Raw genomic sequence first — 14,238 nt, 5'->3', positions numbered from 1 at the left:
GGGAACCAACCACAAACTCAACTTAGATATGACGCCGAGTCCGGGAATCGAACCCGGGCCACATTGGTGGAAGGCGGGTGCTTTCACCACTGCGCCATCCCTGCTCCCCTAAAGAGTCATGATTCACCTTCGGCACTGTATTGTGTTAAGTTGTTCAATTGCTCTTTTCTGAGCAATAACCATTGAAACTGGAATTTCGAATTTCTAGCCTTTTTGGGCGAGAGGTTGAAATAAAGAAGGTCAATAAATATTCAGCGTATAAAATAGAGGGACAGCAACCTGTTTATTGAGGAATTAGACGAACAAATGTGAGCTTCTACGCGGACGAGTTCTAACTCTTTGGGTACAAAATATAGTGCGGAACTATAATTTGCGATAGAAAGAGCCGGGTCCCGGAATAACATGGGGTGGGAAGTGGAAGTTCAGTCTCCCCTGTTCCCCATACTCCCTTCTCCCCTCCCCCGCCCCCCCCCCCTCCAATTTCCCATTACATTTCTATTTAATATGCACATGGTTTTCGCTTTGATGACCACCGCGAGTTTGCGCTTGCTAACGTTGTTCCTTCGAAATGTTTTCTTTTTCTAGGCGTTGCAAGAAGCTTATAGCCGCTGCTTAAGCGAAATCAGTCGGTTCACTGAACCTGGTGAAGTAGCTGTTCAGGTGAGACTAGTTTGCATTTTTGCTGCTGCTGCTAAAACAGACTCCCAGTGGAGAATGTTTTATCAACGAACACGGATATTAACAAGGAAGCCCTGTTTGTTGATACCACTTTCATCCTGCCTTAAAAGGGGGTCGTATTAACCCTTTAAGCCCCGGTGGTGACCAACATCTGATTTCTCCTTACAATGTCGCTGCTTGATTAAACATTAAACATTAAACAGGAGAATGAAGGAAATAATCACCAAAGATGAATGCCTTGATTTTTAGACGAAATCTCCCAACTAGTAGCATAAGAAATATATGGAGGACGATGAGGAGAATATACACATTGAAACTGGGGTGAAAGGGTTAATTAAAATGATAATAAGATTGTTGGAACGAGATGGTCATGTGAAGAGGGGAGAGGGGGTTGGAGTGTGGTTCTGCTGTAGTTATCTCTGTAAAACAAAATTACGTTGAACGGCCGCAAACCAGCATTGCTGTGACAAACGTTATGCCACGAGAATTACTTTTTTGTTTGTTTGTTTTGTTTTGTTTTGCCGTTTTGTTTTTTTCTTTTCGCTATGTAATAAGCACCGTCAGATTCTCTAGAAATGGATTGATTAATGGTTGTTATCGTCTTCTCAAATGACGCTTGTCTGGACTTCTTGCGTGTTACAGCTATATCCAGAAAACATCTGGAATTTTTTGTTTATTTGAACTTGGCAATGATGTCAATTAGACATCGAAACGCTGTTTGTCGATTATGCCGGGGTTTCATGGTTATTCTACGGTATTATGTACTTGACACATGCACGCATGTGGTACCTTTTATTTTTTTCAGGTGCTGACCCACATCACGAGATGTTACACTGTGGCCGCTCAGTTTGAAGAGAGCCGTGAGAAGATCACAGAGATGCCAGTTATCATTAAAGATCTCTGTCGTGTCCTGTATCACAAGGTACGTACGTTTGAAATGATTGCAGTGTTTCTAGAATGGTTACTCCAAAACCAGATCAGTGCTAAACTCCCAAAACGAATGTTCCCTGTCCAAATGGAGCTCTATTTTCTCAGTTCTCCGCCTAACAAAAGGGTTTCTGTTCTCGTCTATGTTAGTGCTATCACGATAAAGAATACTACATCGTCCAAACTCCACGAGGTGTCCAGCCTTGTTTTGGAGAATCCATTCTAGGAAAAACCGTTAGTTATCTGTGATTTACTGACGGGTGATTTGATTCTCACAGTTGGTTTTTAATGTTTTTTATCAAAGAATCTTCCAGCTCTTTGTTCAGTGGCAGCAGAATGTGTCAGTGCTTTCTCTGTTGACTTCTGGCTTCAAACACAACTCTTACAGGTAACAAAATTAAAAAGGTAGATACGAATGTTTGGTTTATCAACAGAGTTGATTACTAAAGGTTAATTAGCCACCGTAAAGAGATTCGAGTTGTGACGTTTTCGAGCGTTAGCCCTTCGTCAGAGTGAATCTGCTCTGACGGATTAGCTCTGACGAAGGGCAAACGCTCCAACGTCTCGCAATTTTTTATTTCGAGTAAAATTTTCAGAAAAAGTTCCTTTTGTTACTAACCTTTAAAGTACCTATTTTCCCTGCAGGCTGGTGTTCTGTGGCACTTGCTGTTGTTTCTCTTCAACTATGATTACACGCTGGATGAAGGCGGTGTTGAGAAGAGCGCTGAAACTAATCAGCAGGTATGAGTGCTCGGGTTACATCATCCCCTCCAAGTCCACACTGTTTAGATCGGTTTTCAATCGAGTGTTGAAAGTAATTTTGCGTTTGCTTTGGTTTTGCTTTTACTGCGTCAGTGATTGGTTAACAAAACTCGCGCCACTTTCTCAACCAATGGGAATCCAAACCAAAACCAATCATGTTTTGGCCGCACGCGTTTTCCCGCGCTTGGCGCCGGTTACATGTATTTGCTTCAAATTCTGATTGGCTCGTTGTGTTGTTTACATCTGTTGCGATTGGCCAGAGTCATTACTTTAGTTTTGGGTTTACGACACCCAAATGAAAACCACTCTATTCACCAATATACCAGCTTTTACTATACTAACTTTGCTTCATCTCTTTCTACAGGAAATTGCTAACAACCTGGCACGTTTGAGTATCGATGCCCTGGCCAGACTCGGCGGATATTTGAGTACGTGAAGGTCATTTATTGCCTTATTGTTTCCTTTGTCTAGACTGTTCGCAGAACCCTGTTTTCCTTACGCTTCGATCGAACTGCCGCCATCTTGGCTTTTATCGGAGAGCGCAACCTGGGGAGAGTGTCTAAACTACTGAGGGGGGCCCTAGTCAGAGTATATTTTGTTTGGGAGGAGGGGCGGGAGTTTAGGCAATCCCCCCAGGTTACGCTCGCCTTTGCAAGATGGCGGCAGTTCGATCGAAGCGTAAGAGTCGCGAAAATGCCACGGAAAAATAGGGGATTGTGAACAGTCTACCCTTTGTCACTCCTTCTTAACAAATCCTTGCACGTGCTTTGATTTTCAGCTGATGAAAATGCCACCCCAGAGAACCCCGCTATCAGGAAATCGCTATCCAGCATGCTGACTCCATACATCGCCAAACAACTCAGCAATGATTCACCAAAAGAGGTTTGTAACTTCAAGTTTCAACCATTCACTGAAGTTCAACTTGTTGATGACTACATTCTTATGTCACTGTTCATTTGCGGATATTAATCTAGTAAATAACTCGGTTTGTTGCTTGCAGATCCTAAAGATGTTGAACAGCAACACCGAGAATCCTTATCTAATCTGGGACAACGCCACCCGAGCTGAACTGGGTGAATTCCTTGAGAGTGAACAACTCCGCAAGATAAAAACGGTAAATTACCTTCACAATTTGTTTATCCGTCTAGGCTTGCACTCTGCTAAATTTGCAGTAACTGAGTTCTTGTTTCTTTTGGTGTTCTAGGGTGATTGCGACACGTCTTTTGGCGCTCGGTTCACTTTCTCAATTTTCAGCGAGGAGCTGATTGTGGGCGAAATCTTTGTTCGGGTTTACAATGAGCAACCTTTGTTTCCGCTTGAGGTAGGAATTATTTTGGTAAATGATTACTGTACCCGACATTTGCGAAATCTGGGAAGCTGTTTTTATGCTGTTTAGAACCGCGTGGTAATTTTCGAAAACGTTGTCCTAGAGGTTATAACTACACGAGAAAATTTCTCAACGAACAATTACGAACTAACACAGAAAAGATGCAACTGGTGCCAAGCGCGGGAAAAGTCAGGGAGTCAAATCACGTTTGGTTTTGTTCTTGCATCTGATTGGCTGAAAAGACAAATACTTGGCCCTGATTGGTTAGAACACTCCGTAGACATTCTAGAGGTATTATCCTGTGGAAAAATGCGCGTTTGTCTTTGACGTGCAGTTGAAAGTATTTTTATATTTGTTATGTGAGAAGGCGTGTATTCCATTCAGATATGGAGTTTTAGATATTGAAATAACTAAAACTCCTCTTTTGTGTTTCGTTCAAATTTTAGGCTCCACTTAAATTTGCAGCAGATTTAATCAACTTTCTTGGATCTGAAGCACAGGTTGGTGTAGCATTTCAAGCAGCCGTGTTACAATGAAGTTTTTGTTAACGATCGTGTGACATGTTTTCAGTGAGGTCAAATGTTACGGTTTGTTTTCGTTCCTAGTACCTTCACTCACTGATGGCTCTCACGGCCAAAGAGCTGGATTTGAAGAAAAACCAGAAAAGACTGGACACCAGCACCATGGCCCTGGAGGCACTCAGAAACGTTATCAAGAACAACCCAGGTAAATTGACTAAAAGTAGCCTACAACCATAGTACCTCCAACGAAGTGTTCGTTAGGTTGACTGTGCTACAATCCTAGACAAAGCTAGTAAAGCTAGTAGTAGTAGTAAAGCTAAAGCCAGTAAAGGCCCCAAAACAGTGCTGATAAGGTGAGAAGGGAAAAACATTGAAGTAAGCAATTTCACGGGCAAATTTACGAGGCGGCATAGCCGAACAGTTAGGGCACTTGACTTGTAATCTGGAGGTCCCGGGTTCAACTCCCGCTCTAGCCACTTGCTGGAGTTACTTCTTGGTAGCCCTGAGTTCAACTCCTCAGCTGCGTTTGTAAATAGCGGGCCGGTCTGCCTCCTGTCAGTTGGGATTTTTAACATGTTTCTGCTCAATTTTGATTATTTTGTTTTCCAACATTTGAGTGGAGTGCCTGAAATAGCTAAGCGCACTCCACTACAAACAAAGTATTTGCATTTTTTTTTATTTTGTTAGTAAGTAGAACTGTGTCAGTAGTGTTATTCAAGGTTGTAGCTTTATTTCCATCCACGCGTTTGATTGTTTTGCCGTACAAGTTTCATCATATCTTGCTTTGCTTTGTTTATTTCCGACTCAATAACCTTTTTTTGGCTCTTTTATGTTCAGTTTTTATTCTTCTGTTTTAACCCTTTGTTACTCCCAGGAATGATCAATATATAATTTTTCCTTACAATATCAATACATTGTCCACCAGACAGATGATGAGAATAAAGAAAATCATCAACTGGGTGATACTATTTGATGCAACACCAAATTCTGTGAACCAACTTTCAAAGAAATGTATGGCAGTCAGTCAGGAGAATTAACATTCAGATCATGAGAGTGAAAGGGTTAAATCTGTCGTTTGCTCCGCAGGAACTGATGCTCAGTGCATTGGACATTTTAAACTTATCTTCTCATTACTGAGGATGACGCAGGCGACAAAACTTCAAAAGTTTGCTCTGGAGGTAAGATGCAAGCTTATTTGAATAGAATAATCCCATGACGACACTCCAGGAAGCACGTCTTCTTCAATGTGAAATAGTTTCTTTAGGATAGCCCTTTAGTGATTTGGTGACAGTGAGTCCTGATGCAAGCACAGCATAATATACAAGTCCAGGATACCGTCATGTAGTAAATAGAAAGATTTAGAAGATTTTCTTGAAAATTCAGTACACAGATGAGAATACTGTAAACTAATTCTAACCTTTCATGCTAACGCACAATTACTGAATTTTACTGTGAAGCTGAAAACAGCGAGCGGCAAATATAAGGTAAACATGGTCACGTGGTTATTTCTGCCGTTTGCCGTGAACGTTTTTTTTTTTTTTTTTTTTTAATGTAAGATGTTGATGAGTATTTATTTATTTTTATTTTTTGTTCTAGGTGATTTCAAGCACCACTGCCAACAAGAACTGTGTTTCTAACATCGCTGACGCTGATATCCTTGGATTCCTGTTCTTGACATTGCACACTCTTCCTTCAGGTACCCTCCCCTCCACAGAACTATCGTAACACCCCACCACCCCCCCCCCCTTCCCATTCCAGTAATTCCACCGTGTTTTTGACCTCGCTGACGCTGATATTTTTGGATTCCAGTTCTTAACATTACACAGCTTTCTTCATGTACCCTCCCCTTTGCAGTGGTGTTGTTACACCCGCCCTCTCCAAGCCCAACTTCAATATTTCCATCGCTGACTCTGATATTCGTACATTTCTGTTTTTACCTGTAACATTTCATATTTTCCTTCAGGTTCCTTCTCCTCAAAAGAAGTAAATGTGTTACTGAATTAATTCAATCTTTAGTTTCTAGCGGCTTACTGGAGGCTGTCCTGTAGCAAACTCTCACTGTTTTAATTGCAGATCGTCTCCTGACTGTTGATACCATGCATGCTCTGTGTTCAAACACAAAGCTCGTCAAGGAAACCATGCACAAGGGTAAGAATGGAGATGCCACTAGGAGGCGACTTGGTGTTTTGAGCGGTAGTTAGCATGTGAAAATAGGTTTATCTTCAGTGAAAAGTTATGAATTTTTCTTTATCCTGATGAGTGGCGACCGTGAGATCCATGTTAATTGTTTTTATCAACATCATAACTAATTTTGCCCTCGGTACGAAGGAGACCAGAAACGCGACACACTCAACAGGATTAATCTTAGTCCTGCGAACGCCGTTCCACCGAACTTCTGACGCGTTTTTATGTAATGTTTAAAAAAGGAGCAGGAGTGTGCTGCGAATTTTTTGAACGGCTTCAAAAACATTCCTGGAAAAGCGTGTGTCAAGAGAGCTCATGACAATGATGCTTTTGTGAAGGTTGGAAATTAGCATACGAGAACTGAAAACACCGCATACTAATGAGGAGTATTTTATCAGCTGATTAAACACCGCATACTAACGAGGAGTGTTTTATCAGCTGATAAAACACCGCATACTAGTGAGGACGTTTATCGATATAAAGTCACTGCACGTGATGTATTATCGCCCATTTGAGAGGTCAATGGGCTTATGAATTGCTAATGAGTTTTTATGGGGAATCTAAGCAGGCGTTTTTCCTTTTTTCAGGTGGTCTTATTTACCTGTTAGATCTTTTCTGTAATGGTACAAACCCAACCGTTCGAGAGAGATCAGCTGAGCTTTTCTCTAAGATGATGTCAGATAAACTCATTGGACCCAAAGTGAAGATTGTTCTCTCCAAATTTCTTCCTGCTATCTTCATGGACGCTATGCGTGACAGCGCTGAAGCAAGTGTGCACATGTTTGAAGGTGAGCTCTTTTGTCACGGTACTTTTAAGAGTGCCATTGAAGGTCACGCAAATCAGTCGATCGGGAATACGAACTGATTGGTTTGTTGTTATTGTTGTTGTTGTTGTTCAATGAAATCAAATCAAAAACTTTATTCAAGTGTCAGACCTTATAGTTTGAGAGAACAAGTCCCGTACTGACGTGGGGACAAAAATAAAATACAACTAGTTTACAATAATTGTAGAAAAATTATAATATGTACAAGGCATTGTATAAAAATAAATAATAAAATCTATGATTAAGAAATAATTCGAAAATTCGAAAGGCACAGCCCTTGCAGCCATCGTCTAACAGTACAGTGATATAACGTATAGTGCTTATGTATATAACGCTTACGTATAGTGTTTTTGAGAACGGCCAGCGATTTAGCTAATCTGTCTGCCGTTGATAGTTTGCCCCATAATCTGGGGCCGAAATAACGTGATGAATGTTCTCCATAAGTTGTTGTTGTTGTCGTTGTTGTTGTGGTTTTTGTTTGTTGTTTGTAATCATAACGGTAGCGAAAAATTTAAACATCAGGTCCTTTCTACGTTTTTGAAGTCTTTTTGTTTTCTTTTTTCTACAGCAAACCAAGAGAATCCCGAGTTGATTTGGAATACGGAAGCTAGAGAGAAAATATGCTCAGTGGTGAAACAGCTCAAAGACAAGTAAAGCTATATTATTTTGGTTCAGTTATTTACTCAGTAGCTCTTGAATCTAAGAGTTTTTCTGTTGGAGTGAAGATGGAGTGTTGCATGAAAAGGTCAAAGAACTCCGTGGAGGCTAACGATAAGTTCTTGATTTTGGTTTTTTTCTCTCTGCAGACATTACCAGGCACAGAAAGACAGTCCCGATGTTCAGTGGAAAGTGAGTGTTTAATTTCATCTCCAGCACAATATTAATTAATTAATTTGATGGGTATTTGAGTGATCTGATATCAGCTCCTTGAATCGAACCCGGGCCACGTTGGTGGGAGACGAATGCTCTCACCACTGCGCCATCCCTGCTCTCCTAAATTCTCGTTACTTAAGTACTCAATCACTTCCCTGAAAACAGTAATTGAAGGCTTGAGCACGTGTCTCAAACGACACGCACATCTCCCAAGTTACCCCCTGTGTTAACACCTAAGATTGCTCGACTCATTCTGTTGATGAAGGTGAATCGGTCAGGGTTGAATAAACTTGGCAATTTTGTTGCGCGCGCAGTTACGCGCAATAAGTTTCTGAGCCTTTAATTAAATTGGTGTATTTTTTTTGTTTCAGCTTCCCGAAGACTTTGAAGTGATGTTTGATGAGGCTGCCGGTGAATTAATAATCGGCGGAATTTACCTCAGACTGTTCATTCAACAGCCCGCTTGGGTGAGTACTGAAAATTTTTCAATGAAGTGACTGTCATTACCAGGCATGCAATAAAAACGAGGCTTTTCACATCCAAACTGAGCAACAAGGGAGCGCGGATTGCAACGGTGACCGCGAAGCGTGAATGACAAGTCAATGTCTTTACACTTGCATCTTCATGAGTAACTTGAAACTCCCTGGAGAGACATGCCGCAAGTTAAACCATTTCAGTGACTGGAGAAATGGAGAATTGCGTTGCATAAAAAAGTCAACAAACCCTTTATATTCTCCTTCCCCCACCCCGTCTTGTTTTTCCTCCTACTTGTTAAACCTACGTGGTTTTTTGTTTTCTCACGCACGATCTAAAGAGACAAAACAGTAGTCTTGCGAACAGGCTAACACAGGTAACTCTTTAAACAAATTTTAAAAAAGCAGGAAACCGCTTCCGAACAAAGGAAAAGTCGATTAGACCACAACTCACACAGTTACAGCTGGTTTGGTTAAAGAATAAACATTTTCGTTCCGTTTGGCTTGGGCAACTAACGCCATTAAGGTAATCAGAAAAGCGTCTCCCCTGGCATACACTTGAACAGTGTTGAAAGAACCTATGTAAGTTTTTATTTTCACTCTCTTTTTTCCCTAGGTTCTTCGGAAACCCAAGGAATTCCTTATCGCTCTGCTTCAGACGTTTGTAGAACTGCTCACCAAGTCTAAGCCTGGTGTAAGTTTATGCTACTGTGATCAAAAATTTACCTTTCCTTTTATCTTTAGCATTTTAAAGTATAGTAGGAAGGTACTACCCATGCCAAATTTTAAGTTGCAATTCCAACGGGAAGCTCGATTATTTCAAGCGTAATTTTCACATTCGGTTTGCCGCCATTACTCAATTCAATAATGTCTGCGAACCACACGGAGAGTTGGGCCGAGACTTCCCAGGGCGGTGGATTCACAAAACAAAACTTCGAATTCATCTACTCTTTCATCGCCGTTTCCGAGTTGTTCTAGAGATTGTTTTAACATAGAGCTGTTTATATACACACGGAAGGGGAACTGCTGCTGACTTTTCTGAGCATGCGCTGAAAGTTGTAAAGGTCTTGCAACGATTTAACACGCGTACAACGCCTCGCTACTTTATGTATTGTTCTTCGTCTTTATGTTTTACTATGTTTCAGCCATTTTCTATGTCGCTTACTGTTTTGTTTCATTTTCTCTTTACTCGTGTTAAACTCACGTTGCCTAACGTATCCTGTTGAACCTGTTTTAGGGAGAGACCCTCGAGACTGTTACCCAGGCCACACTCTGCCTTTTCACGGCACAACCACAACTAGCGGATCAGGTATGCCCGAAGAAAATTAGTTACTGTTGAGATGTAAATTGATAAGTGGCTAATTTAGTTTGTTGCCTCTGGCGATATTGTTTTTTCTTAGTCAAACAAAGGTCAGATTAATTAAAGAAGTTTTTCAAGAAACTTTTGTACCCTGTATCCGCTTGCTGATGTCATAAAGCTTTCGGTTTGACCTCTTGCCCTGATCACTAAGTTACCTCGCTGATGGTTAGATTCGTCAAGTGAGTTTGACGTACCAACATTGGCACTGCGGAAGAAGTCCTAAAGTGTGCCATTCAGATGAAAGCAATCTCTTCATTGTAGGACTGATTGCTTTACAGTGTCTTACTACACAAAATCCGCTTATTTCAGTCCTAAGTTTCCAACGCAAACGCTTCTCTAAAAGAGCGGAGTATATTCGTGATTAGTGAATAAAGAAGACCAAGATTTTATGGGTTTGAACTGATCAAGAATCGTGTTCATTTTCAGGTTCCTGGCCTTGGTCATATTCCTAACATAATAAAGGCCATGAGTTCTTCCAATGATGGCGTCATAAAATCCGCTGTACAAGCCGTTCATATGCTCTCAGCTAATGAGGTAAGGTTTGCTCATTTTTGTCAGTTTGACGGTCTTACTTATAGGGAAGGAAGGTCGAATTTTTCTCAAATAATTTTTTTTAGATAATTTTTGAAACAAGAAAGGGATGCAAAGTTTCGTGAAAACAGCCGTTAGAAATCTTAAAAAGAACGCGAGCTATCTGAAAAACAAAGTTTTGTAGGAAAAGCGGTGAGCGAGTGAAGGCGGGACTGTGTTGAGATATTACGCGGCAAAATTTACCCGCGATCTCGGCAAATTTGCATATTTTTGTCTACATCGTGTTCATCGCATGTCACGGCGTTGTATGTAAAACTTACTGCGAAACAGCGTTCCATTTTGGATTCAAGCATTGCGTAAAAGGTTGTTATGAAAAAAGCGAAACTAGAAAAGTCGCCTTGGGTGACAGTTAAGAAAAAACCGGGCCCAAAGAAGGTCGAAAAATCATTTGACGAAGCTAAAAAACTTCAGCTGGCGGAGAGCAACAAGGGTTCTTGGTACAACCAGTCAGATTTTCTATAACTGCCTCGGCAGCAGAGAAATTCGAGGACGATAAATCGGATAGTGGAGAGTCGAACATCAGTTCGGAGTCCAAAATCGAAGATGCCGGCGACAATTCAGCCACTTTCGCCGTTGTTGACCGGCTGAAATTAAGTAGCGAACCTCAGCGCGAAGCCTCGTGTACTGAAAGCGGTGAGAAGTGCATGCCTTGTGTCAACTCCGCTGGGGCTGCAGTTTCATGTTGGCTGCGTCTATCTGCCGTTTTCTTCTTTGTTTTGGTTTCGCCGGTGGCTCTCTCGCGCCAGACTTTACTTTTCCCATGAAATCGCTTTACAATATTACAGTAACACTAAATGCTTACAGAACTCCCCAGGGAAGGCTTCTTTGTGTTTGATTGGCCGGCGGCGTGAGCGCGTTGACAAGTATTTTGATGAGGTGCGAAAACTCGGAAAATGATTCAAGGCCGAAAACACGGTTTTTGTTTTTGCGCGAATTCCCCATCTTCAAATGAATTAATAGGGTATGTAGATTTGCCAGATTTCAACGAAATTTGGCCAAAATGGTCATCAGATATTAATGCATCAAATTGTGTCAGGCTTTTACGAAATTCAAAATATTTTTCCTGTGACGTGTTAACATCCGACGGGACTACAAACATTTTCTATTGTCCATCTTTAGGATGGGTTTTCTCACAAACCAATAGGAATAAAGAAAAAGCCTGACATACTTTGTTAGCCTATTATCTCCTGATTGATATTGTGCAGTCTGTTTGGTTGTGCGCCTTTACGTGAGAGTGGGTAATTCAGTTAAGTACACGTCGCTAGTATTGAGTTTGCAGGCCTCTGAGCGCGTATGTATCCAACAAAATAAAAAAGCATTGATATTTTTGCAAACTTCAATTTACCAGCTTTACAGTGATATATAGTTTTCCGTGGTTTTATCGAAAGCAGCGCGCGTACGCTAGATTTCCCTGAAGGCACTCGCGAAACATGGAAGTAACCTTAAGTGAAAGGGAGAAGTTTCAGCGTACGACATATTTACACTATGAACGCTTGAATTTTGGCAGACCATCTGTTGTTCTTATTTAGGCAGTAGACCTCCTTCAATGTCACCTGCACCCTTCAAAAGCTCTATTTTCACTGGACTCTGATAACCTACAGCTGCATTGTTTTTTAGGGTTGGGAATTCGAACAATGTCCTGTTGTTCGTTCTTTTGTTCTCTCGACCAACCATGTAAGATGTTTCAAACGGTGCAGGTCGTTTCTACTTAGAGACCTTTCCATTTAGGGTTTTTTTTACTTGTATTGATGTATGCTATTATTCCAGATCTGTGTTCGAAGCATGGCTCAAGTCAGCGACTGTATCAGTCACATGATCAAAGCCATGGATGCGAGGCCAGATGTGGTGGGTGCGGCTTGTGAGGCACTTCATAAAATGTTTGAGAAGAATCATACCGAGCTCGTATCACAGGTAAATAACAACGTATGTCAAAGGTGATAACAAACTTGTTTCAAAGGTAAAAAAACGGTTAGTACTATAGAATTCTTTGGCAACTTGTTTCACAGCAACTAGAAGAACTTTATAAATCACTGAGAAGTAGCCTTTATTAGGCTCATAACAAAAGTTATCCCAGGTAAATAAAGAGTTTACATCTATGACTTCTAGCACATTTAATACAGAGCTTGTTTCATCAGGAAAAAAGTAATTGTACTAAGTTGTTCTTGCAAGAACTGTTGATGTGCATGCACATTGTTGTGATACTGTTAACAATAACAATATATACTTAATTAGCGCCAAACCAATAATTACTCATGGCGCTTTACAATGAATAATGCTAAAAAGAAGGAATATTAAGTTAGTCTTAAATCCAAAGGTAGAGCGTTTCACAGTTTTGGTGCAGCTAGCTCAAAGGCACGGTCCCCATACGATTTTAGACGAGCACTTGGGACGGCCAAAAGTCTCTGAGACGATGACCTGAGCGTACTGTTGTGCTCAATCAGTTTAACATCCATAATTCTCCCCTTTTCAGGCTCTACAATATGAGTTAGTCCAGTATCTGCTTAGCCTGCTGAGTGGAACGTTGAAAGCTGTGGAAAACCAAGCCGCGACAAAAGCTCAGATTGTCAAGGCTCTTAAAGCGATGCTGCGAGATCTGACACATGGAACTGAGGTAGGAGAAACGTAATTTATATCTATTATGGAGCACTGAAAATTCTCTTGCGAAACGTGTGTTTAAAATCATGCCCTAAAGCACATTCTCACACACCACCAATCTCGTACCCAGAGTCCTCAGGCTTTCTGGTCAGCGGGTGAGCGCCAGGAGAGACGCTGGAGAATTCGAAAAAATTTAAATTTTTTTATTGGATGCTCTGTATAAGCTCCGTAACGGCTGCCATTGTTTTACCGCAGAAATCCTGCGGTAATAAAATTCCAGTACCCCAGAGTCTCTCTTTGCGACCAACCGCTGGCCAAAGAGCCTGAGGACTCTGGGTACGAGATTGACACACCACTGGTAGCCATGCCAAATGGCCATTATTGTAAAACCAAAAAATTGTACAACTTACAAACACTAAAAATAGAAAAATTACCAAAAATACAAGGTTTTTACATTCATACTAACACAGTATACAAACTGAATTACTGTAAGGGTTGGTCGGATGCAACACAAAAGCAGCTGCCTGTTTTAAGGTCACATGACCTGTACCCAGGCCCCAGCGGTGTGTGAGAAAAACATGTTCCACTTATCTCGTTCCACTCAGCCAGTGGAAAATTCCCCTAATGTTGGGGGCGATAGTTGATTTTATTACCCAAATACGAGGTTTAAAGTTAGAGTGGAACGTGAAATGTTTTTTCTTCGAGGAATGACGCCCCATGTAGACTGGCATTTTTAGGAGATATTTAAGCTTCAGTTTGGAAACAAAATCCATACATGGCTATGTATTTTAGAGCTTTTTAGAATTATTCTTGCTTAATTATCTCTAAAAACAATTTTTGGATTCCAATAGCCCTCGCTAAGATCTGCTTTTCCCACATAGTCATTTAGGGCGTAAAAATACCTCGGTATTAGAAAACACATAACTCACTGTCGTTTCCAACCTTCAGTTTAATATGTGAAGTCATTGTTAAGAGACACCATATAATATGATGCAGCCATTTGCAACTGATAGTCTTGGTAAACAGACATCGCCACAGATAGGCGTTGTTTCTTAGACTTTCGGCACTTTTGTGTTTGCTTACTGATACAAAAGTAAGGTAATTTATTTAATGTCGATAACAC

The 14,238-nt window shown here is 40.9% G+C and overlaps 1 protein-coding gene across 2 annotated transcripts in view; it reads left to right on the top strand.

The window, feature by feature from the left end:
* Window positions 1–14,238, top strand: part of LOC146455133 (dnaJ homolog subfamily C member 13-like) — a 50,868-nt gene that overhangs the window by 34,459 nt on the left and 2,171 nt on the right. For both annotated transcript variants that reach the window (XR_014859119.1, XM_085094810.1), the window contains exons 51-72: window positions 586–660; window positions 1,484–1,600; window positions 1,910–1,993; window positions 2,251–2,346; window positions 2,732–2,795; window positions 3,146–3,249; window positions 3,368–3,481; window positions 3,572–3,688; window positions 4,141–4,194; window positions 4,300–4,420; window positions 5,302–5,393; window positions 5,812–5,911; window positions 6,289–6,363; window positions 6,987–7,187; window positions 7,792–7,873; window positions 8,030–8,072; window positions 8,468–8,563; window positions 9,186–9,263; window positions 9,807–9,878; window positions 10,356–10,463; window positions 12,288–12,431; window positions 12,991–13,131. Coding sequence is in view for 1 of the 2 variants with exons in the window: in XM_085094810.1 (XP_084950936.1) it covers window positions 586–660; window positions 1,484–1,600; window positions 1,910–1,993; window positions 2,251–2,346; window positions 2,732–2,795; window positions 3,146–3,249; window positions 3,368–3,481; window positions 3,572–3,688; window positions 4,141–4,194; window positions 4,300–4,420; window positions 5,302–5,393; window positions 5,812–5,911; window positions 6,289–6,363; window positions 6,987–7,187; window positions 7,792–7,873; window positions 8,030–8,072; window positions 8,468–8,563; window positions 9,186–9,263; window positions 9,807–9,878; window positions 10,356–10,463; window positions 12,288–12,431; window positions 12,991–13,131 (2,178 nt within the window). In the remaining variant the exon portion in view is untranslated. The remainder of the gene's footprint in view (window positions 1–585; window positions 661–1,483; window positions 1,601–1,909; window positions 1,994–2,250; window positions 2,347–2,731; window positions 2,796–3,145; window positions 3,250–3,367; window positions 3,482–3,571; window positions 3,689–4,140; window positions 4,195–4,299; window positions 4,421–5,301; window positions 5,394–5,811; window positions 5,912–6,288; window positions 6,364–6,986; window positions 7,188–7,791; window positions 7,874–8,029; window positions 8,073–8,467; window positions 8,564–9,185; window positions 9,264–9,806; window positions 9,879–10,355; window positions 10,464–12,287; window positions 12,432–12,990; window positions 13,132–14,238) is intronic.

This window comes from Pavona decussata, unplaced genomic scaffold (assembly GCF_977016875.1).
Source record: "Pavona decussata unplaced genomic scaffold, jaPavDecu1.1 SCAFFOLD_286, whole genome shotgun sequence".
In the NCBI taxonomy this organism is placed as follows: Eukaryota; Metazoa; Cnidaria; class Anthozoa; order Scleractinia; family Agariciidae; genus Pavona; species Pavona decussata.
Note: the sequence above shows the minus strand (reverse complement) of the source record. Positions and strands in the feature narration are given on the sequence as shown.